At 46.4% G+C, this 26,696-nt stretch overlaps 3 protein-coding genes across 3 annotated transcripts; 1 reads left to right on the top strand and 2 right to left on the bottom strand.

Moving 5' to 3' along the window:
* Positions 1-268: 268 nt before the first annotated feature.
* LOC127205516 (protein FRG2-like-2) lies at positions 269-1,443 on the bottom strand. The gene is made up of 3 exons (XM_051164710.1): positions 1,353-1,443; positions 1,004-1,069; positions 269-723 (listed from the first exon to the last, which is right to left on the bottom strand). Exons 1-3 carry the CDS (start codon positions 1,441-1,443, stop codon positions 269-271), a joined length of 612 nt encoding a protein of 203 aa, XP_051020667.1.
* A 6,736-nt stretch (positions 1,444-8,179) lies between these two features.
* Positions 8,180-9,348, bottom strand: LOC127205515 (protein FRG2-like-2). The gene is made up of 3 exons (XM_051164709.1): positions 9,258-9,348; positions 8,917-8,982; positions 8,180-8,634 (listed from the first exon to the last, which is right to left on the bottom strand). The coding sequence occupies exons 1-3, from the start codon at positions 9,346-9,348 to the stop codon at positions 8,180-8,182; spliced, it is 612 nt and encodes a 203-aa protein (XP_051020666.1).
* Positions 9,349-12,813: 3,465 nt separating this feature from the next.
* Ccdc117 (coiled-coil domain containing 117) lies at positions 12,814-22,771 on the top strand. Its single transcript, XM_051164760.1, has 6 exons — positions 12,814-13,140; positions 13,566-13,616; positions 14,225-14,227; positions 18,792-19,016; positions 19,407-19,544; positions 22,015-22,771. Exons 1-6 carry the CDS (start codon positions 12,959-12,961, stop codon positions 22,250-22,252), a joined length of 837 nt encoding a protein of 278 aa, XP_051020717.1. The 5' UTR covers positions 12,814-12,958; the 3' UTR covers positions 22,253-22,771.
* The last annotated feature ends 3,925 nt before the right edge of the window (positions 22,772-26,696 follow it).

Below are 26,696 nucleotides of genomic sequence, written 5' to 3'. Positions count from 1 at the left end.
CACACTCTGCACTACAAGCACACAAGGGAAACACACACATGAGCATGAGATCTAGACAGGAGAAGTGCACACTGTGCGTTCAGCACTGGAGTCCTAGATCCCAGGGAGACACAGTTCTGATCCTGAGTCAATCTCTCACAGTCCTCTCCTCACCACTCTGCTTGTCCCATGTTTACACAGAGTGTGTGAGAGCTCCAGGCTGTGGCAGACATGGAGATGGAGTGGTCCTCTCCTGTCCCTCTGCTTCCGAGGATGTCCTGGCCATGGCTCAGGACTTGTCTGATGGGCTGGCAGGACCTGTGAGCTTCTCTCCTCCATCCAAGGAAGGACTGTGAGATTCCTTCTCAGGCAGCTCCCAGGGGGCAGCCATGGGGGCTGGGACCAGCCAGGGCTCAGCAGGGAACACAAAGCCTGCCTGGGTGGCCAAGCTGTACAAGGTCTGCACCATGCCTCTCAGAGACGCTGAGAGCTGTGTGAGCTCAGAGACCTGCTCCTGGGTGAGCAGGGAGCCATGGAGCTGGGCCTGAAGCTGGACCGTGTCTCTATAAATGTCCTCAGACATGGCTCGCATAGAGGTCACCAGGCTCTTCCTTAGTGGTGGTGGGGCTGTGTGCCTGGGTTCAGAGCAGCAGGATGGCCCACCATGGTGGCCGTTGGCTTTCGGCTCAGACTTCTCTACCGAGGACTTTGGTCTCTTTTTCCTCTTGAAGCTGTCCTCATTTCCTAGAAATAGAAAGTTTGAGTGAGAGAATGACCGGGACATGTCCCGCCCACCCCATTCTAGAACCTGCTCTAGAACCTGCTCTAGACCCTGCAGACCACAGGGCCCGCTGCCTGGTCCTTCCCAGGCACCTCAGCCTCCTCCCTGAGCAGATGAAGCCCTTCTCACAACACACAAACTCTAAGAGGCCAGCCTCTCTCAGGGGCTCTGAGGCACACAGCCACATTCCTGGCTGAGCTTTGGAGAGGCCACATGGTACTGAGGCTTGGGGAAGGCACTTACCTGTCCTGTCGTGGCTGGAGTCCCGGGAACAGTGTTTCCTCTTCCTGGGTTTCTCCATCATCTGTGCTGAAATGGGAAGAAGAATGTGGCGATGAGGAGAGAGTCAGAGACACCTTCAGCTACACACCCCACTGACCTGTGCCCTCCTGGACACATAAGAAACTCAGCAAAGCCCCAAACACTGACACCACGATTTACCCAGTGCTAGGATGTCTAGAGACCTGGCCGGCTTAGAGCTCTTGGGGCCATACCAAGGGAACACTGACCTCCACACATGGAAGCCCTCCTGGGGGGGGGCGGGAAAACCGTCCCATTTTCTCCCCCTTGTCTCTCAGTTCTTGCTCCTCACCTGGTGACCTTCTGGCACAGGTCCTCTTTGGACTGCTAGATTTGCGCAGTGGTTGTGGGGATCGCTCTGGGTGGGGGGATCCTGATTCCATGCTCTGGTTGAATCCACAAGCCTTCCCTCTTCCCACAGAAGGGCGAATGCCAGTGAGGGTATTGTCAGGGTTCTCTCGCTAGGTACCAGAACTTGCAGGATGACTCTCTCTCCACACAGACGAAGGAGAGCTATTAGAAAGGCTTCCAGGCTGTGGGCCAGACAGTGGAGCAATGGCTCCTTGGGAGCAGAGGTCCAGGAATGCAAGAGTTGTTCCCACACAGGGCTGGCGCTCTCAGGTGCTCCTCAGTCTAGGCTGGATCCAGAACAAGCAGGCTCCAATGCCAAGGGAGAAAGACACCTGCTGCTAACCGAGAGCCAGCAGGCAAGACAGAGACAGACTTCTTTCATGTCTTTATATAGGCTGCCACCGAAGGTGTGGCCAGGATTAGGGGTGTGTCTTCTCAAAGACCTGGGTTCAAGGTTTGTTCCACCCTGAGGGACCTGGAATGGAAGTGGGTCTACCATAACCAATTAAGCTAAATCCCTCCCAGGTGTGGCCCTACACCTTGGGGTTTAGTGGATTGCAGACACAGTCAGGTTGCTCACAGCATGCTGCAACATCTCAGACCTTGAGGAGACATGGTAATGTCTTTCCATGATGACCTATGACAGATAACAATGCCAGGGACAAAAGCAGAGAGAGACCTAAGGCAGAGACAATCCTGATGAAAGACACAATCATCCTCACTTTGACTTTCTATGTGCATCCTTGTTTTAGATGGTCCTGTCCAGAAAAAAAAAAAAAAAAAAACCTTTCTCATGCCCAGGTTGTAGTACCAGATTCAAAATCTCAGATTTAGCATTGACAAACTGAAGGTTACAGATGGAATATCACATACACTTGGATACTGTGATCTACACAGATAGCAGGGGATATGTCCAATGTTCCCTCTCTTTATTGTACAGGAATGAATCAGAATTGAACTCTTTCCATTCACAAAGAAGAATGACTTCACAGATGTGATGGACAGAAGGTGGAGATGGGAACAATCATACTAGAGAATTTAATCCAGTCTCAGAAAGAAAAATATCACGGTGGCTTTCATTGTGACACTCACTTCCTAGTGTCTATTCTGGTCACATGGCATCATGCACACACCTGTGTAATCAATGATTTCTGTTGCTTTGATAAGAGGTCGTGTTTTCAACTCTTTCTAAACACTGATGTTTGTCTCCATTGACCCGTGCACATCTCACTCTTGTCAGAGAACTTCCTTCTTGCAGAGGATGCTGGGTAAGGAAGAGTCAGAGATACTCACATTCTGAGACAGGAGACAGTGTATTCTCAGCTGTGGATGGAACATCTCCACCAACCCTGCTCCCAGGAGGCTCAGGGAACATCAAGGAAGAGAGGGTGGAAGGATTGTGGGAGCCAAGGATGGGGAAGCCTGCTGTGGAAGGGTGGCTTCGGGACAGGACATAACATCACACTCAGACTCACAGCAGCTGTGCTTATGGGCACAAGACCTCCCAGGGTCAAGAGAGTGAAAAACCCCTGCTTAGATGCCTCCTATTCGGGTGCACACCTTTAATCCCAGCCCTTTGAGGCTGAGTGAGTTGGTAGCCAGCCTTGTCTACAGACTCAGGCCCTAGAGGGCAAGAGCTAAACAGGAAAACTCCACACTCAAGGCACTTGCTGCACTGGCAGGATCTGCATTCTCCTCCCCCAAGGCTTGTGGCAGACAGAAGCCACCTGTAAGCTAGGTTCAGGGATGAAACATCTGTGCAACCTTATAAACAGATGGAATATGTGTGATTTATATTCACAAAAAACCAGAGAAATGGCGGGGGTGGGGGGGGGTATTATTTTCAAACAGCCAGTGGCCTAGCATGCCTTTAATCCATGCACTCAGCGTCAGAGGCAGGGGAATTTCTGTGAGTGTGAGGCCACCCTGATCTATAAACCAAGTTTCAGGAAAGCCAAGACTACACAGAGAGACCCTCTTTCCAAAAGCCAAAGTTAAAAAATAAAAATAGAGTATGCTTATGAAGCTATGACGTTCATAGGAAGATGCAACATGTTTTTTAGAAGCATAGAAGGTTGAAACAAACAGAAGTGGGTATGAATGACCAAGATAAATTGTATACTTGTATGAAATCTTGAAAAATATAAATTCCAGTTGATCTTCTCATAAAATAATGTAAGTAAAATACAATGTAATTTCAAACAGAAGAAAGAGAGCTAGGAGTGAAATGGCCCAGGGGAGAGATCAGAACACACAGGAAGGGGCCAACCCCAAGGGCATGCTCTGTGTCTCCTACAAACCTGCACTCTCTCCATCTGAGGCAGCAGCGGCCATTCATTCACTGGTCCGGGTGTGACAACCTGGCTGCCCTGAGTGTTAGGATGCTCAGCTGAGGCCACTGTCTGCCTGGAGCCCTGGGGGACCTTACCCAGCTCCAGGCAGGGAGGATCAGAGAGAATGTAAACACCAAGGGAAAGTGGGTGTGGTGGCACAAGCCTTTAATCCCAGCACCTGGGAGGCAGAGGCAGGTGGATCTCTGCGAGTTTGAGGCCAGCCTGCTCAACAAAGGGAGTCCAGGACAATAAAGGCTACACAAAGAAACTGTTTCATGTAAAAAAAAAAAAAAAAAAACGTGGGGTTGTAATTGATGTCTATGGATCTGTAACTGTTTTGGTAGAATTTTTTGTTCAGTTAGTTTATAGCCTAAATAGGTAATTGAGTGGCCTCTTTTATTTTTTTTTTTTTTCTACACCAATCTGTAATCCCCAGCACAGCAGAATTTTTTGTGTTTCCTTAAACATTTTTTCATAAACATTCAGATGAGAATTGTCCAGCAGAATATCATCCATGTAATGGTATATGATACATTTACCTGCGTATGAATTCTTTCTAATAGATGTTGGTTGCTGCAGAAATTACTGGCGTAAGGCTGGACTATTCAACCTTCCCTGTGGAAGCACCTTCCAATGGTCTCTCTTCATTGGAGCATTACTGTTCAGAGTCGGTACTGGGAAGAGAAACATCTCTCTGTCCTTCTCATGCAGAGGTATTGTGAAAACAAAACAAAACAATCTTTTAAATCCATGGCAATTATATGCCAAGACTTAGGTAACAAGGAAGGTGAAGGAATTCCAGGTTGAACTGGACCATTGCTTGAATCACTTTGGTTACTGCCCTCAAAACCATTATCATTTTCCAGCTGTCTGATTCTTTCTTACCACAAACACAGGGGAATTCCAGGGACTGGAAGGTTCTTCTATGTGTTGAGCCTCCAGCTGCTCTTCCACTAAACAGCGAAGTGCCTGCAATTTTCTTTCGTTAAGGGCTTTGGCTTCTGACACAGAGGTCTGTTTGACATCTATTTTAGTGGCAGGGCTGTTGGTAGCTCAGCAGGGGCCCCTCTTATTAAGTTGGATACTCTAACCCTGACAAGTTCTGAAGTTGGAAAATGGGCATAGCTTGTGGTTGCTCTGGATTCCTTGCCTTCATGTCTGCATGTACCATTTCAGCCCTAGTTTCAACATTCTTGATGTCTGTAATTGCAAGAATATTCATCTGAGTACCCCATTGTTGTAAAGATCTCGTCCCCATAGATTTATGGGTTATGTCGGCCACATAGGGTCTCCGCTTGCCTGCATGTCCTTCTGGTCCCACACACTCAAGCCATGGCACACTTTGTTTGATTTGAGATAATTCACCAATTTCTAAAATTTCTGTATATACCTTCTGACATGGCCAACTTGGATTCCAATACTTTTGAGGCATGATTGACACATCTGCTCCTATGTCCACCAAGCCTTCTATTTTAACACCATTCATTTGTATAAGTAACTTAGGTCCCTGGTTATTAATCGTTGTTTGCCAGAACACACGTTTCCCGGTACTCCCGGATGCCCCTGGTCTTTCCACTGGAGCAGCTTTGCTCTTAATGTAAGGAAACAATAACAGTTGAGCAAATCTATGCCCGGCATTAATGTTTATCTCCTTCTCTACACACACCAGGATTCTATTTCCCCCTTATCATCCTTAACCAGTAATAAAGAGATGAACAGTGACACCTTGAGACATCAGCCCACTTCCTCCTAGAACCATTCCCAAGTGCCCAAAGGCAAAGGACTGAACACACCAGTGCTCAATTTGTAACATTCAGCCTGTGGAGATAGGGTAATAGGTAAACATATCTGAAGCCGGAGCTGGTGGCCCCTCCTGCCATTTCCCATCGGCAAGATATTGCCTTGCACATCTCTTTTAGACTGACAATCCCTAGACCAATGTTTTCCTTTCCCACAGCGGCTACTGTATCCTGGATGTCTTGCCACCTCGTTACCATCATGGCCGGAACCTCCTTGTTCTCTCCTACGAGTTATGTTGTCTTCCTGGTTATCGCTCTGGCTACTCTTAGGTCTGGGATTTCTATCTATACAGTTTCTTTACAAATGACCAACTGTACCACAATTAAAGCACCAGATACTATGATATCTGGGTCCTCTGGCTAGAGCTTGTCCTAGAATATTGTTTTCATACTCCTGACAGTTAATATGAACTGTCTCCCTTACCCAATCATCTAATGGAGCTCCACTTTCCTTTAAAGGTCTGTCTGCCCTCTTACATTCAGTATTTGCATTCTCATAAGCAATGATAAGGTTTAATGCCTGTGTGGTGTCAGAATCTGGTAAACCTCTCTCCATAGCAGATCCCAATCTCTGCAAAAATCCTGTGACGGCTTCCCCAGGTCCTTGAAATACTTTAGTAAATGGAATGGCTCTTTTACCGGGTTCTTCTCCCAGCTCCCAAGCTCTCAACGTTCTTCAGTCACTCTGTCTTCAGATGGAATTTGTTCTCTTAAGTTAGTGTATTCTCCTTCACCAAGCAATTGATCTCTATTAATATTTATCTCCCTTGCCCTATTTCCTTGCTCTATTCTTCCGGCGTCAGTTTGCCACCATGATAACCACTGTAAAATGTTTTAGATCCCTCACGTCTATTGGACACCGTGCCATTTCTTTATAACCCTGAACACCATTTTGAGCGGGGACTTGTCTTACAGTGACTGGAAAAGCTGAAGGTGTCTGAGAGACTCTGGAGGTGTCCTCCATCGCAAGTTTTCTTTAAAGACTCTTTGGCTTATCTGCCTTCCTTTTCCTCTGGTTTCTGACCTTCTTTACCTCTTTTTACCACAGGTATTTTCTGCCTTTCTGGCCCTTGCAGTTTTTTCTGTCTTTTCCCCCTTCGTTCAGTCACGTCAGTAATTCTTTCCAAAAGAATAGGACTTATCCACTCTTCCTGGTTTTGCTCGCTTTGCTGTGTTTCTAGTTTTTGTTTTCCTTCACCCTCTTTTACCGAATCTGCCTCTTGCTTTCCCATTCTTCGTTTTCTTTCCTCATTCTCTCCACCTGTTCAGTCAAATCTGCAATCCTTTCCAAAGTGATAGGATTTATCAGCATTTCCGGTTTAACTTCTTATCAGCCTTTCTTCTAATCATTCTAAGAATGAACTGTAATAAACCCACAAAGAAGAAACAGAAAATTCTCCCAAGTCTAGAGTAGGGAGGAACTTTGCAATGGTAGTTGGGATTTTGCTGATGCACTGAAACAGCAGTTCTATATCTTTGAAATTTCGTTTTGTTTGTTTGTTTGTTTTTGTTTTTTGTTTTTCTTTGGTTTTCAAGACAGGGTTTCTCTGTGTAGGATTGGCTGTCTTAGATTCACTTTGTAGACCAGGCTGGCCTCAAACCCACAGTGATCCACCTGCTTCTGCATCCTGAGTGCTGGGATGAAAGGGGAGCACCACCACTGCACCGATTATCTTTGAAATTTGCATCTTCCCTCACACTGTTAGAAATTACAGAGCCCATCGTGACCAACTTTGGATGCAACTTGTTGGCTGTTGTTTTCTTATCGATTACACTTTATTATAGAACCCAGCTATCACATACAGGAGGGGAAAGAGGTTAAAGGGAACAAGAATCCACTTTCCAGGGATCAGTTGTGAAGGGCGAATCCCTTAGCATCTCTGGGCCTCTCTGCAGATTCTCTCCCACAAGGAGACAATCCTCTCCACCACAGCCTTCTCTCTGCTCTCTCAGCTGGGGTTGGCCAGCAAGCCCAGACTCTGCTCTGCTCCCTCCTCCCCTAGGTGGTTGATTTGCAACACACTACCCTACGGGAGTCTCCAATGCTTTTTCTTCATTCTGGACCCAGGATGGCCCCTCTCAGCCCACCTCAATGAGGTATCCATGGTGTTTTCAAGGGGCAAGACCCACCAACACTGCTTTCCCCTTAGTCAGAGCCCGCCAAACTTCTACACAGGAGTTTCTCAAGTAAGGCCAATAATGTACAAGCAGGAGAGAGCTGGCAAAAACGGGAGCAGACAGGAGAGAGGAAGGGGTGACTATGGGCTGTAGGGGTTGTCCTCCACCAGTGCTGGGCATCTGCCCTCCTCACACTGCACAGGAAAGAAGGAGGGACACAGCATTTTCTGGTCAATCAATCTTTATTGGCCACACTCTGCACTACAAGCACACAAGGGAAACACACACGTGAGCACGAGATCTAGACAGGAGAAGTGCGCACTGTGCGTTCAGCACTGGAGTCCTAGATCCCAGGGAGACACAGTTCTGATCCTGAGTCAATCTCTCACAGTCCTCTCCTCACCACTCTGCTTGTCCCATGTTTACACAGAGTGTGTGAGAGCTCCAGGCTGTGGCAGACATGGAGATGGAGTGGTCCTCTCCTGTCCCTCTGCTTCCGAGGATGTCCTGGCCATGGCTCAGGACTTGTCTGATGGGCTGGCAGGACCTGTGAGCTTCTCTCCTCCATCCAAGGAAGGACTGTGAGATTCCTTCTCAGGCAGCTCCCAGGGGGCAGCCATGGGGGCTGGGACCAGCCAGGGCTCAGCAGGGAACACAAAGCCTGCCTGGGTGGCCAAGCTGTACAAGGTCTGCACCATGCCTCTCAGAGACGCTGAGAGCTGTGTGAGCTCAGAGACCTGCTCCTGGGTGAGCAGGGAGCCATGGAGCTGGGCCTGAAGCTGGACCGTGTCTCTATAAATGTCCTCAGACATGGCTCGCATAGAGGTCACCAGGCTCTTCCTTAGTGGTGGTGGGGCTGTGTGCCTGGGTTCAGGGCAGCAGGATGGCCCACCATGGTGGCCGTTGGCTTTCGGCTCAGACTTCTCTACAGAGGACTTTGGTCTCTTTTTCCTCTTGGAGCTGTCCTCATTTCCTAGAAATAGAAAGTTTGAGTGAGAGAATGACCGGGACATGTCCCACCCACCCCATTCTAGAACCTGCTCTAGAACCCGCTCTAGACCCTGCAGACCACAGGGCCCGCTGCCTGGTCCTTCCCAGGCACCTCAGCCTCCTCCCTGAGCAGAGATGAAGCCCTTCTCACAACACACAAGCTCTAAGAGGCCAGCCTCTCTCAGGGGCTCTGAGGCACACAGCCACATTCCTGCCTGAGCTTTGGAGAGGCCACATGGTGCTGAGGCTTGGGGAAGGCACTTACCTGTCCTGTCGTGGCTGGAGTCCCGGGAACAGTGTTTCCTCTTCCTGGGTTTCTCCATCATCTGTGCTGAAATGGGAAGAAGAATGTGGCGATGAGGAGAGAGTCAGAGACACCTTCAGCTACACACCCCACTGACCTGTGCCCTCCTGGACACATAAGAAACTCAGCAAAGCCCCAAACACTGACACCATGATTTACCCAGGATGTCTAGAGACTTGGCCGCCTTAGAGCTCTTGGGGCCATGCCAAGGGAATTCTGACCTCCGCACATGGAAGCCCTCCTCAGGAGACAGGAAAACCGTCCCATTTTCTCCCCCTTGTCTCTCAGTTCTTGCTCCTCACCTGGTGACCTTCTGGCACAGGTCCTCTTTGGACTGCTAGATTTGCGCAGTGGTTGTGGGGATCGCTCTGGGTGGGGGGATCCTGGTTCCATGCTCTGGTTGAATCCACAAGCCTTCCCTCTTCCCACAGAAGGGCGAGTGCCGGTGAGTGTACTGTCAGGGTTCTCTCGCTAGGTACCAGAACTTGCAGGATGACTCTCTCTCCACACAGACGAAGGAGATCTATTAGAAAGGCTTCCAGGCTGTGGGCCAGACAGTGGAGCAATGGCTCCTTGGGAGCAGAGGTCCAGGAATGCAAGAGTTGTTCCCCCTCAGGGCTGGCTGACTCAGGTGCTCCTCAGTCTAGGCTGGATCCAGAACAAGCAGGCTCCAATGCCAAGGGAGAAAGACACCTGCTGCTAACTGAGAGCCAGCAGGCAAGACAGAGACAGACTTCTTTCATGCCTTTATATAGGCTGCCACCGAAGGTGTGGCCAGGATTAGGGATGTGTCTTCTCAAAGATCTGGGTTCAAGGTTTGTTCCACCCTGAGGGACCTGGAATGGAAGTGGGTCTACCATAACCAATTAAGCTAAATCCCTCCCAGGTGTGGCCCTACACCTTGGGGTTTAGTGGATTGCAGACACAGTCAGGTTGCTCACAGCATGCTGCAACCTTGAGGAGACATGGTAATGTCTTTCCATGATGACCTATGACAGATAACAATGCCAGGGACAAAAGCAGAGGGGACCTGGGACTTGTCCTCCTATTTCCATGGAGACCTAAGGCAGAGACAATCCTGATGAAAGACACAATCATCCTCACTTTGACTTTCTATGAGTATCCTTGTCTCAGAGAGTCCTCTCCAGGAAAAATACTTTCTCATACCCAGATTTTAGGGCCAGAATCAAAATCTCAGATTTAGCACTGACAAACTGAAGGTTACAGATGGAATATCACATACAGTTGGATACTGTGATCTTCACAGACAGAGGTGGATGTGTCAAATGTTCCCTCTCTTTATTGTAACAGAAGTATACCAGGATGGAATTCTTTCCATTCACAAAGAAATATGACTTTATATATGGGAAAGACAGAGGTTGGAGATGAGGGACAATCATATTAGAGAATTTAATGCAGTCTCAGAAAGAAAAATATCAAGGTTGCTCCCATTGTGACACTCACTGGCTAGTGTCTATTTGTGTCACGTGACATCTTGCACACACAAGTGCTAAGCGGTGGTGTTGGTCTACTCTTCCTAATCACTGATGTTTGTATCCTTTGACCTACGTACTTCTCATCCTTTTCAGAGAACTTTCTTATTGCCGAGAATGGTGGTCCATGAAGAGTTCTTTGTAATTCTTGCTTCACATACAAGACTGGTGGGAGGGTAGTGGCACATGTCTTCAATCCCTGCACTTGGGAGGTAGAGGCAGGCAGAGCTCCATGCGTTTGAGGCCAGTCTGGTCTAAAGAGGCAGTTCCAAGACAGCTAGAACAGTTACACAGATAAACTCTATCTTGAAAAGAAGAAAAAGAAAAGAAATGCCTGTCATGGACTGTGCCAAAAGGCTGAAGATGATGCCCCAGCATTGCTGAGAATACTTCAAGGCTGTCCAGGCAGCCAAGCTTTCTGTCATGTCTATATTTTTGAAGATCCTTGTTTTGCACTTCCTGCATACTCAGGTAAGATTTATTTTTTTTTCTCATGTCTCTGATGATGTTGAAGACTAGATACTTATGGTCTCACATTACCCTTAAGTCATTTAGCATTCAAGAAGAGTTTTTAGAAGATATTTTGGGTGTCTTGAGAGATGGCTAGACCATTAAAGGCTACGCTCAAAACCAAAACTATAAAAAAATTTTTTTACATCTAAGTTGAATTTCAGGGTGATATATAGCAAACTATCATAGAAAGTGATTTGGGGACAGGACTCTGAACTCATTAGGATAAGATAGATAGAGTAGTTTTGCCTAAGTTTCTGAATACAAATGGACTTGACAGTGTGAAAGTAATTCTTACATGATAGTTTTCATAATTGTTTTTATTGTATATAGTATATTACAGTAAGAAAAGGAGTCTTTTATTGGACTAAAAGGTGGAAATGTAGAATCTCCTGTGTACTGTATGGCAGCATTACCTGTCAATAAAAGTTGATGGCCTGTTAGCTGAGGCAGAATATAAGAAGTGGGAGTTCCATCAGAGAGAGATGAACTCTGGGATAGAATCAAAGGGACATTTGCTCCCGACTCTGAGGTCACCAGCCATGTGGCACACATAGAATAAATGGGTAAGCTAAGGTATGAGCTAGCCAGGAAATGAACAAAATTCTGTGGCCTAGGCATTTATTCATAAATAATAAACTCTCAAAGTCACTATTTCGGGAGCTGGGTGATAGGAGGAATCGCTCATGGTTACAAGTGAGCTTCTAGACCCAAGTCAGATAATGATGCTTCCCACCATGATGACAATGGACTGAGCCTCTGAAACTGCAAGCCAGCCCCAATTACATGTTACCTTTAGAAGAGCTGCCTCGCTCCTGTGTCTCTTCACAGCGATGGAAACCCTGACAAAGACAATCAGTGATGAGGCCGACCGATTCTGCTACCCTGTTTGTCCAATCTAAACAAAGGCATCATTAACTATCTTTGGATGTGCCAGGCTGAACTTTTGATTTTCCCCACCAGTTGCTCTCCCAGTCGCTGCTGCAGGTTATAAGAATTATCCACGGGATCCAATACATCAACAACTTCATTTATAATAAAACACAGCAAGAATTGAAAGATAGTACTAATTGTGTATGCATGTGGAGTAGAAAGCTTTCTAAGCCTTGGCCGTCTTGTTTTGTTGTTCAGGCTGACAATTCTTCTGCCTCAGCCTTCCCTTTGCTGGGATTACAGATGTATACTGTGACATGCATTCATATTTTCGTGGTATTGTACATATCCCCTACCACTGAGCCATATTCCACCTCTAAATTTTTAGCTTTCTATTTATTATTATTGTGAGAGTGCATGTGTGTAGCCGGGAGTAGAGAACACACCAAGGCCCTCAGGTAGGAGTTAGAGAACAGCTTTCCCAAGTTGATTTTCCTTCCACCGTAGGTTCTAGAATAATACTCCAATTGGCAGGTTGTGCCCTAGACATTTTTTGGTTTGGTTTGGTTTATTGAGACAGGATCTCTCCATGTAACTGGAGCTGGCCTGGAAGTTGCTCTATATATAGAAGAAACAGGAACATAAATATAACTTTTGTTTTGTTTTGGACAGGGTCTCGTGTAGACGAAGCTGGCCTAGACCATAGTACAAAGTCAAAGGCTGGCCTCGAACGTCTGACCATCCTGTCTCTACATGTAAGAGCTGAGAAGATCGTCATGAGCCACCAGGCCCAGCTCAATGTTCAGTAGGCGCATTGAGACTCTGTCATCCTAGGCCAATAAGGGCGATCTAACCTCTGGCGAGTCGCCTTAGTACCCCGCCAGCCATCTTGCTTGTAGTCCTGAGGACTACAAGCCCCGGCATGCCTCACGACAGCGGCCCTTTATACACAACAAATCCCGACGTGTCTGTGGGTGGTCCAGAGTGGAGGGTTCTAGAAGGCGTGACGTGAGGGGTCGAAGCGGGCTCGGAGGCGGGTTCTCGTGGGCAGCTTCGGTGCCTGCCACTAAGGGGCCAGGGGACACGAACGATTGGGGTCGCGGACTCAGCCTCGTCGGAGGAAGCTCATGGCGGCGCTCGGCCGGCCATTCAGCGGTCTCCCTCTGAGCGGCAGCGCCGACTTCCTGCAGCCGCCGGCGGCCTTCGCGGGCCGGGCCTTCCCGCCAGGAGCCGTCGGCCATGACCTGGCCCCGCGGCCGGGAATCCGCGCTGCGCCGAGCAGCCCGGGCGGGAGAACAGCGCGTGAACGGTGAGGAGCAGGCGGGACGTTAACCGGGAGTCCCCAGGTCGCAGGGCCGGCGACCTTCCGAGGGTCCTTCGGCCTGGCCTCTCCCTCCACTCGCGCGGCCGCCAGCCGGGACAACTTTGAGAGTCTCTGGGACACTTGGGTTCCTCGTCGGCAGCATGGGGACCAGAAAATGGGCTTTGGAGAGAGTGTTCAACTGTCACTACCCCGACAGAAGTGACAACTTCAGATTTCCTTGTCTGTGGTTCTTTTGGAGTCCCCGGCAAGACGTGATCACTTGGGGATCTGTGTCGGTCCCTCTCGGCCGGGGAAGGGACATTCGATTTGTGGCGGGAGATCTTGATAAGTGAGGCGAGAAAGACAGGATGCAGAAATCTTAAATTTAAATTCACGTCTTGGTTGACTGATTTGTTTGTTTGTTCCAACAGCGTTTCCATTCACTGTAGAACGAAACACAAGCGTTTGGCGGAGGAAGATGAGTAAGTTTCGGGACCATTTGTTCTCTTTGTGATCGGCTGTTAGTTTAACACGTGTATCCTATTTTAAGTGGAAAAAGTCGAAGCATACTTATCTATTTAAACTAGTTTGCCTTTCAGGGGGCAGAAATTAGGTGGCCGGCAGGTAGAGGAGGAAAACTCGTTCGAACCAGTGTAATGTTTGAACACAGTTTCAAACAAAATACGAAAAGAAAACCAAAGGATATATATTGGAAGGGTTTGTGGTTTCCGTGGAGGTAACCCTGTAACCTGTTTCTTCTCCGTAGAGTGTCCATAAACCGTAACGTTTATGGCTGTGTGTGCTCTGGGATTGTAGCCAGATTCTGTTTGTGTTGCAGTGCATCGGGGTCTTGTTTTTTGTTTTGTTTGTTTGTTTGTTTTTTAAATATTTTTATTTAGTTTTTAATTTATGTGTATTGGTGTGAGGGTGTCAGTTCTTGGAATTACAGACAGTTGTGAGCTGCCATGTGGGTGCTGGGAATTGAACTCAGGACCTTTGGAAGAGCAGGCGGTGCTCTTAACCACTGAGCCATCTCTCCAGCCCTCAAGTTTGTTTGTTTTTTACTGTCTTACTGCTTGTTCCAAATGAGTGAGTATATATGAGGTCTACTGTTGGTTTTTGTTTTAAGACAGCTCTGTAGAGCAGGCTGGCCTCAAACTTAGAGATCTGCTTGCCTTTGCCTGCTGAGATTAAAGGCCCACTTGCCACCAGGCCTCAATGCCTGCTTGGTTTTCCTTTTGGTAGGTATGTGACGGCAAAGAACATTTGGAAATTGGTTCGCTCCCACCATGTAGGTTCCAGCTCAAATTCAAGTTGTCAGTTTGGCATCAAGCATCTTTACTCATTGAGTCATCTTGCTTTTGTTTTGTTTTGTTTTGTTTTACGTGTGCTAAGGAGCAAACTTAGGGCCTGGCCATGCTACAAAACTGCCCTCCCATTGACCTGTCTGTGTGGCCCTGCCCCCTGCCCTCCCTTGTAGAAGCAGAATGGTGGCTTACTCAGGTTATCCAGCCCTCTGAGGCTGAGATGGCAGCCCTGAGAATTGGAGGCTGGCCTTGGGCTATACAGGGAGACCTTGTCTCAAAGCACAAAACAAAACACACAAGACCCAGGAAGCTCAGCGACCCTGTGTTGTTGTTGCTGCCGCCTTTGGACACAGGAGACCCTGTCTTGTTCTTGTTGTTGTTTCAGTTGTTTCTGGTTTTTTGTTTTACTTTGTTGTTGTTGTTTTTATTGTTTTGTTTTTTCTGAGACAGGATTTCTCTGTAATTGCCCTGGCTGTCCAGGACTCAGTTTGTAGACCAGGCTGACCTCAAACTCACAGAGCTCCACCTGCCTCTGCTTTCCTGGATGCTGGGATTAAAGGCGTGCTCTACCATGCCCAATGAAACCCTGTCTTAAAAAGAAAAAAAATTTGAAATGTCTGGATTTGTTGATACTTAGTCTCACTTAAAAAAAAAAAAAAAAACCAACAGAAAACAAGCTGGTGGCCCATGCCTTTGATCCCATCAGAAGTAGGTGGATCTCCAAATTCAAGGACAAGGGCTACACAGAGAAACCCTGGCTCAGAAAACAAAGCCAGGAGTAGCAGCATACACCTTTAATCCCAGTATTTGGGAGATAGAGGCAGGCAGATCTCTATGAGTTCAAGGACAGCTTGGTCTACAAAGCCATGACTACACAGAGAAACCCTGTCTCCGGAAAAAGGAAGAAAGAAAAAAAAAAACAATAAAAAAGTGATCCTTAAAAATTACCTTAGTTGTTGTGGATGAATAAAGAAAAGTAGATTTGGGGTGGGAGAGGCAGTAAGTCCATCTTACTCAGGTGTAATCCGCCTTTTGTTTGATTGTTTTTGGGGCTGGGCTTGAACTCCGAGATCAGCCAAGTGTTGAGATTAAATATGTGCACTACCACTGCCCTACTCTTTTTGTTTGCTTTGAGGTAAGGTCTCACTATGTTGTCCTGGAATTTGCTATGTAGACCCTGATGGCTTTGGCCACTTACCTTTGCTTCTGGAGTGCTGGGATTAAAGTGCCAACATTCTCAGCCTTGCCGTGGGGTTGTTTTTAGTGCCTCCTATGTGTTTGTGAGTGTGCATGTGTGTGGTATGTGCCTACACGTGGAAGTCAAAGGTTGGCATCAGGTCTCTTCTTCAGGTACTCGTGAGGTTACATTTTTGAGGCAGGGTGTCTCACTTGAACCCAGAACTTGCATTTGGCTTGCTCTGGGATTTCCGTCTCCCTCTCCTGAGCCTTGTGATTGGAGGTGGGACACCATGCCTACCTGCTGTTTGCAAGTATGCCCTGCTCTTCTTGCTGGCACAGCATGTGCTTTCAATCACTGAGCCGTTTCCCTAGCCCCTCGCCTATTTTTTGAGACAAGGTCTCTCTTGGCTTGGAGCTAACTATATAAGTTATGGTGAGGGGGTCAAGCAGAGCCCAGATACTTTACTATTTCTGTCACCATGCTTGGCTTTTTTTATGTTGGTCTTGGGGATTGAACCCAGGTCCTCATACCTACATGACAAGCACTTTTCCCACTGAATTGTTGCCTTAGATCCCAGCACTAAAAGAGACAGAGGCTGATCTCTGTGAGTTCAAGGCCAGCCTGGTCTACAGCCAGGACACCCAAGGCTACACAGAAAAACCCTGTCTGGGGTGGGGGTGGGGGGCAGGGGGGGTGGACCTACATCAGAGGTTTGTTGCCTTGGGATTGCTATAAATAGCCAAAGGCAGGAATCTTTTTTGTCTTTTTTAGTGCTCTAGTTATTGAGTTACTGGTTATAGAGCTGGGCACGGTGGCACATGCCTTTAATCCCAGCACTTGGGAGGCAGAGGCAGGCACACCTCTGTGAGTTCAAGGCCAACCTGGTCTACAAAATGAGGCCAGGACTACAAGTGAAACCCTGTCTGTGGGGGGGGAGGGGTGGAAATTACTGATTCTAGTATTCACTTAGCGTGTAGAAACTAAGCCAGGTACAGTGGCAAATCTCTTTAATCCCAGTGTGAGCCAACTGACATGGGTGCTGGGAACTGAATTTGGGTCCTGCGAGAACAGTGCATGAGCTCTTAACTGATGAGCCATCTCTGTAGCTTCTAGAAGCCTTTTAACTCACCTTTTTAAAAGGGCTTAATCACTACTGATCTTCAGTTACTGATTAGTAAAGTAAGTCTATAGGTATGAAAAAACCTAAAGTCAAAGAACAATTTGCCTATTCTCTCTCCTGATTTACTATGCTTTTCTTAGCTGGTGTTTCACAAGCATGCACCACCATGCCCAGCTTAAAGCCTTTTTTCCCCTTCCTTTTGGACAGAATTTCATGTAACTCAGGCTGTCCTGAAACTTCTGTATAGCTGATGCTGGCCCTAAACTCCTGATCTTCCTGCCTCTTGTCTCCTAGATATTTCTAGTACTAAAATGCGATACAAATTCCAAACCAAACGTATATGCTGGATTCTGATTTACTTTTAAATAGAGCTTAAAGAGGTCTATTTCATATTTCAGAGACTTTACTATTGATTTTTCACAATGTTCATTCATTTTCTTTGACCGTCAGTTTAGTGGCTTAGGTGGGAGGGAATAATGAGCGGACATTTTGGTTATATGGCTGAGATCTAGTCCTGATGCTATGCGTGCTGCTGTCATGCAGTAGAAAGCTTGTGATCTAAACACTTGTAAAAAAGAAAAGGAAAAACAAGGCTGTCTTTTGTGCTTCACACTGCTTTTCAATGTACACATCATAGTGCTGATAAGTAAAAGCTTAAAGTAACTTCCTTTCTTAAAAAGGCAAGGAATTTAGTGAAAGGCATAGCGATAGGATTCTTTTTTTGGGGGCGGGGGGGTTTGGTTTTACGAGGCAGGGTTTCTCTGTGTAGTCTTGACTGTCCTGGACTCGCTTTGTAGACCAGGCTGGCCTCGAACTCACAGTGATCCGCCTGCCTCTGCCTCCCGAGTGCTGGGATTAAAGGCGTGCGCCACCACGCCTGGTTTAGTGGCCTATTCTTACGGAAGTATGTGTGTTTGCTATAAGGAAATACGGGGTGGCAGCCACACACTTTTGAGGGTTGGAGATGACTGCGCAGCAATGACAAAATGTGGCTGAGGCAAAAATTGCTGTTTTGTCTTTTGTTTTGTGGGTTTTTTGTTGTTTTTTAAATGTATATGGCTGTTTTGCTTGTGTTTATACCTGTGCACCAGGCATGTGCCTCATGCCTCAGAGGCCAGGACAGAGCATAGATTTCCTGGAACTGGAATTACAGACATTTGTGAACCACCTTGTGGGTGTTGGAAATTGAACCTATGTCTACTGGAAGAGCAGCCAGTTCTCTTAACTGCTAAGCCACCTCTCTGGTCCTACTTAGTCTTTTTTATTGCTTTGCTTCCTGTTTGAGCTTTCCTACAGTTTTTCTCCTTTTAGTCTAAAAGTTTAAAATCTGTGAGGTGCTGCATCAGTTGGGACAGTGCTGACGTGAGGGACGTGGTGCTCTAACTAGAGGAGATAGGGTTTTTACATCTAAGTATTTAAGGGTAATAATAGCTTGGGACTGGAGAGAGAGCACAGCAGTTAAGAAGACTTATTCTTGCATAAGACCCCCCAGCTTCCGTTCCAACCACCTACATGGTACATCACAGGTGTCTGTAGCTCCAGTTCCAGAGGATCTGAAACCTCTTCTGACCTCTGTAGGCTCACAGATGCTGCAGATACGTGCAGGCAGAACACTCAAGCATAAATGAAGGAGACCTTTTTAAAAACTAAATAAAGTTTAGTCAAGCATGGTATCATATGTCTTTAATCCCAGCATTCTAGGCAGAAGCAGGCAGAACTCTGTGACTGAGGCCTGCCAAAGACACATCGTAAGACTTTGTCTCAAAAAAGAAAATAATAATTTTGTTGTTGGTTTGGTTTGGTTTTGGTTTTTTTCCAGGCAGGGCTTCTCTGTGTAGCCCTGGGTGTTCTAGGCACTCTTTGTAGGCCAGGCTGGCCTCAAACTCAGAGATCTGCCCACTTCTGCCTCCCTAAGTGCTGGGATTACAGGCGTGCACCACCACGCCTAGCTAAGAATCTTTTTAATTGATTAGAAAAATTACTTACATTTCATCTGTAATGGGATTTTTTCTTCCTTCTCTCTTCCTGTTTTCCTCCTTCCTCCTTCTAGGTGTCCAATAAGAAAGAAGCGGTTGACTGAAGCTGAACTCTGTGTAGTTGCTAATGAATGGGTTCCCGGCACACACCAGGGTCTAGAAGGTCATGGGGTAAATACGTGTCCGAGTGGCCTTGCTGTGCCCAGCATGCTAGATGCTGTCTGTGAAGAAATGGATCAAACAACTGGAGAGCTGCAGTGTGAAGTTGCCCGAAGGAGGCTTCAGGAGATTGAGGACAGGTACTGACCGTGCATGCTGCATGTGCTGCTGCTGCTCCTCAGCTGCTCGGGATCATGGCACGATGGTGGAGTTGGGAGTGGGAAACAGAAGCTCTCACAGCCTGACTAAGCACTTTACTAACCACGTCAGGGTCAGTTCTCCAGGACACCTTCTTCAAACCTGATTCCATTCCAAACCTTTGCTGTTAAATGACCTATTGAGCAGCTCTTCCCTCCTAGGAGAGGAGCAGCAGCCCTGGGCCACTTGTCGCTGAGGTGTAGCCTTCTTGAGCTCTCACTGTAGCACCTGTGCTTTTGTTCTTTTAGTTTAAAACTTTGTTCATTTCCTACAAGAACATACAATACTTTGACTAATTTTTTTTTTATTTATTTCTCTGCTTCATTATTTAGGATAATTGACGAAGATGAAGAGGTTGAAAGTGACAGAAGTGTAAGCCACCTCCCAAGTCTTGTCCTCTCTGACACCATGAAAACAGGCTTGAAGAGGGAGTTTGATGAAGTCTTCACAAAGAAGATAATTGAGTCTATGTACGTGAATATCGTTTCCACTTAACCGACCCTAGCCTGGGAAAGGCTCAGTGCCAGAGGCCCACTCTCTCAGGGCCTTAGAGGAGGAGCAGGAGCCACATTTTGAAACCCCAGTTTATCTGTTCTCATAATTCCTCAGACTCAGAGTACAGACCTACTGAACAGAGGGTGATGTATCAGATTAGTAACAGCTGGAAAGCCCACAAACCATAGCACAGCCTTTTGGAGTCATCTCGGAGTGTTCAGCTCTTGGCTTTGTTTGGTTTGGGTGGTGGGCTGTTCGTGTGTACGCCAGGCTAGGTTCATATTCGGTTTCCCTCCCGCCACTTCTTTTCTCTTGATGTAAAATGTAATTTAAGCTAGACAGGGTGGCTTAAACAAGGAACCCCAGGGTAGGCAAGAGGCGGAAGCATTAGTTTCCAGTCTGATCTACATAGTGAGATTTTTGGCTCAAAAAAGGGGAGTGGGCAGGAAAAGAGAAAAAATAATAATAATGACAAAACACAACATACTTTTTAAGATGGATGTGATAGTACCAGACCAGACTAAGCTATATAATGAGATCTTTACCAAAAACACCAAGGACTGGAGAAGTGAGGGGACAGAGAACTTGCTGTGCACATGTGGAAAGCCCTGGGCTCTGCTGTCAATACCACAAAAAGAAAACAGAAAATAATAAGTCTGTAGTTTAATGAGCTCAGTTACCTCCTTTGCTATGTTTTGAGAGTAGAAGCAGCAGTGAGAAGACAGGCAGGCTTAGGGAGGGAGTTCTGACTCAGGGGAAAGGGTAAGGGAGGAGACTGGGCAGCAGACACAAGCGCCTAACCAAGCCGAGTGCAGGCTGCAGAGTGGGAGGTCCAGGGTCCTCACTAGCTGCTGTGCTGGAAGGTGCATTGCAGTTCTGTCTAGGAAACCAGACTGAGGGGGAGTTTGGGGAACTGGAAAGTGCTTTAGGGACACAGGCCTCAACAGTGCTGGCCCTGTTGCCTTTGGGTGGAATGCAAGCTACTGCTCCTGGGGGATCCAGAGGGTTTCAGTCAGGTCCTGGTGTGAGTTTGTAATTAACTACTCGGCCCCGAGGGTGTGGAGGGTGTGGAGGGTGTGTCGGTGTGTCCACTGCGTATGCAGGTCACACTGCCCTCCTATTCACAATAGTGGCTGCTGCTCTCAGGACTTTTCCAGAACTGAGCCTTTGAGAGTATTCTTCATTGTATTACTTTTTTCTTACTCAGTACTGAGTCCCAGAAGATTTTTCTTATAGCAAGGAAAGGAATTTTTCTCCACTTTGGAGATGGGTGCTCAGGTCGCCCAGGTTGGCCTACGACTTCTAACCCTCCTGCCTGTAACTTCCAAGTGCTAGGAATTCGGGCACTGCTCCCAGCTATGGTTGATCATGCATGTTTAGTGTAATTGTTTTGGTTTAACTGCAAACCGTTCTACTTCACAACTGTATGAAACAAAGGGCATCCAAAATTAATATGTTGGTCTAGGATTTCATTTTCATGTACAATGATTTAATATACAAAAGTCACCCATAGGGCTATGGAAATAATGTAGTACTAGAATAGTTGCTCAGCATGCATTAGACTTAGTACCACGGAGCAAAACAAAAAATTGTAGTCTTGCAAATCTGCTCATTAAAAGCATGTCTCTGTGTGTACTATTACAGCTAGTGACGAAGCTTAGTGGTCCTCAGCATATGCAAGGCCTTAGTTCCAGTCCCAGCGCCCCTACTTCAAATACAGCATTAAGTTAAACCAAGAGCTTTATATTACTGCTGTTCATGGCATCTGTAAGGCTGGTGGGTCGATTGGTTTAAAATACACACAGGGCTAGTGATAGCACTAAGGAGTAGAGTGTGTACATGTGTGAGGTCCTAGACTCAGGCTCTAGCATAAGAAGGTTTATGTGTTTGAGGGGCTGGGAACAGCGCTCACCTGTTACAGGTCACACTGCTCTTGCACATCAGGTGCCTCACAGCTGCCTGCAGTTTCAGTTCCAGGGGAACTTCCTCAGGCACCTACTACACACATGTTCATAGCCCCATAGAGACTCAAACCATACATTCACATACGTTTTAAAATTTTTTTCTAAATCCAGTTTGAGTTGTCCTAAATATCTCTAGCTACCCTTAAAACAAAACAGAACATGGATAGCTTCACAAATCTGTAGCATCCTTATATCAGGGCCATGCTAATCAGTATCATTCCAAGTTTAATATATCTGCTGTGGACGTGAACACTTTTTTAATTAAGAGGTTTAAATTTAATGAGAACTGATGAAAGATATCAAGATGAAAGTAATCGTGAAACTGGCAGTGGTTAAATGGGCAGAGCTACGCACACAACAGACCAGCACTTTGAGGACCGCCAGCTCTTAACTAGCTAAAGGTGTTGGGTGGTGAACAGGAGCTGGTGACAGCCTTTATTTGCATGTCCTAAAGTTTTTCACAGAAATCTGTGCTTTACAGGAGCCGTCCATCTATGGAGCTTGTGCTCTGGAAACCCCTCCCTGAACTCCTTTGTGAGAAACCAAAGCCATCGTCTAGCCCTAAGAACTACATGGGAGAGAGCCAAACGAAGCATGCAGCTGCAGGCACTGCTCTCCCACAGAGAACTGAACTGCTGCTGCAGCCTCAGCACACAGACACACCACTTTACCAGAGTCTGGAGACAGCTGCTGGCACAGAGGAAGAGATGGAGCTCTAGAGGCCAGTTTCTGCTCCAGCCTGGCAAGTTCTAGAGGCTCCTGTGTTCAGTAATGTGCCTGCCTACGTAGTATAGGGACCTGTCATTGTGGGTAGCCATTTATTGAATTCAACTCTTTGCCAAGGAAGCTTATCTCAAGGGAAATGCAGTTTTCTAGCAGGCTTATCCAAGAAAGGTTACAGTCTCTTTAAAGACAGCTGTAGATGCTGATGTGTTACGGTGACTTAAGTCACCTATCCCATTGTTGAAGCCATTCATTCTTGAGATGATTATATAGAGGAATGCTCCTAATTACCACTGCACCCTGACTGAGTCATGTATTGAGCTACTTGGGGTGACTACGCTTGGGGAGTGAGAGGGAAGATAGCAGATAGAGTCTCTTGGAATTGAACAAGCAAGCAAAGTTGGCGTCAGGTTGGTGTAGCTATATTATTCAAGCAGTGGCCCTTGGTATCCTTTCATGACGGATAGCTCAGTTGGTCAGTAATGTTTACACCTCAATTAACTATGTGATTAATTTTAAAGAGTGTGGGGTAACCCTCTATGGATGCCTGTGAGAGAAGTGTCTTTTCATGAATCCTGAGGGCATGCTGTATCAGCTAAGCCCAGCAGTGATAGCTTCGAGAGTTTAAAAAGGGAAGGTTGTACTTGTATTAGCAAATTGAACTTTTTAATGTTGGTTTTGAACACAGAATTAACTGAGAAGAATTGGACAAGTGTCTGGGAGATTCTACTCGCCTACTTAGAGAAATAGCTCCTTGTCCAGTGCTTAAGCTGTTGTGCGGTAAGCCTAAAAGTTAGTGCAGATGGCCTCCTGCCAGCAAGACATCTTTACCCTTTAGTACCCGAACCAGGCTCAAGGTGTGCTTTGGGAATAACCAGGGTTAAAGTTTTTAATTTCTCAGGAAGAGCTCTTCCTCGTGGCAGGATGTTTAATGAAGGCTAGGTAACTCCTTCAGCGCTGTAGAGCAGTCTCTGTAAGATAGCCAGTGAGTGCAGTGGCTCTTGTCTACAGCAGAACACCTCGGTTCAGTTATCATTTTGTGGATTTCTTCTCCCTTTGTAGGAAAAAAAAAGGTTTCTGCAGAGTAGAGGTGGATTTTTAGAAACTTAGCTTCCGGGCGTTTTTGCAATTCCTGCAGAAATCCCTCCTGTGGATGGCATAGGAGTCAAGTCTGCTTATGGGACTGTTCCTCCTCTTGCCTTTGCTTGTTCCTGCTCTCTCTCTCTCTCTCTCTCTCTCTCTCTCTCTCTCTCTCTCTCTCTCTCTCTCTCTCTCTCTCTCTCCCTCCCTCCCTCCCTCCTCTCTCTCTCTCTCTCTTTCTGTCTGGATGTCAGAAAAAGGTTTAATGTTTAATATTTAAACAAAATATTTATGTCTACACAATAAAGTAACTCAAGCTTCAAACCAGTATTGAAACCAGGTGGAAACCAGCTAATTGCTTCTTCATCTCTGACTGAGAGGTGAATGAAACTGTCTTCTATTAAAACGTCCAAGTGTTTGAGTCACATCGTTTGGAAAACTGGCTTGTTTAATGGGACCAACTTGTAAAGTTCATAGCCTTAAAGAAATCTCTACTCTAAAAAGTTTAGTACAGTTTAGAAATGTGCAGGGACTGCAAGAACCTGGGCTAGCCCGGGGTTAGAGTGGGAAGGAAACGGCAGCCTTCCAAAGGGCCCCAACACCAGGGCTGCCTCTGAAAGGTTGGCAAGCCCTGGAGAGATGTTCTATCTTGTCAGGAGTCCTTACCTGACCTGATCTACTTCTGCAGCAAAGTGGACGCCTCATGCTCCTTTTTGGACTTTACCTTGTTGCACATTTGTACAAAAATCATCTTTGTCCTCGTGGTGCTTACCCATCTGACTGTCCCCACAGCCCTGGCCTCTGCCTTCTGTTTCTAGCATAAGGCTTTTGCTTTCTCCTTAAAGTTTCCCTGAGGGGTCAACAGGTCTTTTCATCTTGTATAGCTCTTGCAGCACGGATCAAACATTGGCTCGGTATGCTAATGTGAAGGCAACAAGTATCCAAACAGGTGAGCGCTGATGAACAAATGTGTATTTTCTCTGAATTTGAGTCTGGTGTGTGTGGGTTTTTTGGTTCTTGGTTTGGGGTTTGTTTGTTTTTGTTTTATTCTTAATATGAAGAGTAATATGAGAATCCAGTTCTCGTTATATAAATCAGTTAAAAAACTGTTCATTCTTGAAGAGATAAAAATGTAAAATTTAGAAATAAGTAGGACAGGACTGCAGGGGAGAATGTTAACTCAGGCAGGTAATTTGCTACTCCGCATCTGGAACCTGGTGTGTTTAGTGGCGACAAGAGTGGTGCAGAGCTAGGAACGTTCTGGAGCGTGTGTCAGTTATGCTTCAAAGATGAGACTCTGGTGTTGTGTATTTTATTATTTTCAATAAAACTCAAGTGTTTTGAACTTTTTAAAGTATCTGTAATTCTGTATATATGTAAATGATAGACTGTTTTCTTTGCTTTCCTTTACATTTTAATTAAGGCAGCATCCCTGTCAGCAAAAAACTTACATCTGTCCTAGAAGTTTGATACTGTTGGTTAAAGGTGAGCTGTTTCTAGACGAGGCAGGTTGCTTTGCATTTGTAAATGTGCCTGTTTCCCCTGAGCAGGTCACTGCTGTGGGCCATTAGATGCTGGCCTCAGAACTGAGCTGAAGCATGGACTTGGAAACTCTAAAGGTGGAGGGCAAAGTCTATGATGCTGTGCATGTTGTGCCTCTGCAAAGAGCTGGCAGGACACTGGGTGGCAGTATTGCCTATGTGTTTAATTGTTCTTTGATAGCTGGGTCCTTGACCCCTGAGGCGCAGGGAGTTTTATCTTTGGGTTGCAATTGCAGAAAACAAGATACTATTTCAATTTTAACCAAATTTTGAAAACCATAGGTAAAAGTTATCTAACCAAACAGGTTGGAAATAAGATTGTTGTTGTGGGGTTTTTTGGTTGGTTGGGTTTTTGGTTTTGGTTTTTGGGGGGGCGCGGCTGGGGGGTTTAGAGACAGGGTTGTTTCTCTGTGTAGCCTTGGCTGTCCTGGACTCACATTTTAGACCAGGCTGACCTCAAACTCACAGGAATCCACCTGCCTCTGCCTCCCGAGTGCTGGGATTAAAGATGTGCGCCACCACGCTTGACGGAAACCCAAGATTTAGAATAGATAGTCACAGCTCAGTATCTAACTAACCAGCTCATTGGGTCCAGGGTTCTTGCTTTTGATCAACTTTAGGCTTTATAGAAATTTTAGTAGCAATACCTGTGATATTGTTATCATAGAGACTTCATTAAAATAATGGAGTGTGGCTCACAGAGGAATGCCAAATTTGAACCAGGCATGGTGGTATTTGCCTGTCATCCCGTCACTGAAGAGGCAGAGGCAGGAGGATCACCAAAAGTTGAAGGCCAGCCTATTGCACAGTGAGTTCCAGGTTCCATGGCTTGTGAGTACAAAATGAGTAGATACATATTCAAGGAAACTTTGAGTGTATTGGTTTGGTTCTGTTGGTCCCCTGGTTCTATATCAGCTAGTGGCATTTAGAGATGCATTTTCCACAGTGCTGAAACGCATGCCCCTGCAAGACACTGATGTTGACTTTCAGCATTGGTTTGGTGGGTGTGCCAGTCATTCTACACCATGAATGATAGAAGTCCAGAGGGTTGTTAGAGAGTCGTTTTCTTTATCGGGTAGCCACTGGTCAGTTATCCATGCTCATACAAGCAACCTTAATTAAACCCAACAGGCACAGTCATACAAGATGGAAGTGGGTTTCCTGGGAAGAGAGGGCTCAGTGGAGTCAAACGAGTGAAGATGGAGCTTCTAGGAGATAAGAGCTAATACTCGAAACACTCCTGGAGTCGGCCTGTCCGGCTCCAGCAAGCAGTGAGGCAATACCCAGCTGTCCTGTGAGGCCGCAGATGTTTGCCTGCAGCCGTTGCTTGCACCTTTAATCTGGATTTTGGAATAACTGCACTTAATAGAGTACTTGGTTTCATGGGGGAAAATGTTAAGCCAATCAGTTTGGTGTTTCAATATGAAAATGTCCTTCAAAAACAGGTGTTTTTCTCAAAGTTGATCAGCCTATCATTTTTGGCCATCTGTGCAGGAAATGAAACCCTGAAAATACCCACTGTCCTGTCCTGTTAGTGCAGCAGCCACTTCTCACATGGGCCGCAGTCAGATGTAAGTGACTGCTCTGTGGATGAGGCAAATGTAGTGCTTGTATAATCACTAAATAGATTATTGGTCCAATATTCAGAGTAAAAAAGGTGAAATAGTTTTCAGTCACAACACTGGAACTTGGCCTACATGAGCTTGCATTGGACTGTGGACTTGCTCTTAACTTGGGTGCGTGTGGAAACTCCTATTACAGCAGTCAACACATGACCTTGTGTTTGTCTGCAACTGTAGTCTGTTTGACCCTGCTGACT

This window comes from Acomys russatus, chromosome 22 (assembly GCF_903995435.1).
Source record: "Acomys russatus chromosome 22, mAcoRus1.1, whole genome shotgun sequence".
In the NCBI taxonomy this organism is placed as follows: domain Eukaryota; kingdom Metazoa; phylum Chordata; class Mammalia; order Rodentia; family Muridae; genus Acomys; species Acomys russatus.
This window is presented reverse-complemented; position numbering and strand designations above follow the sequence as displayed.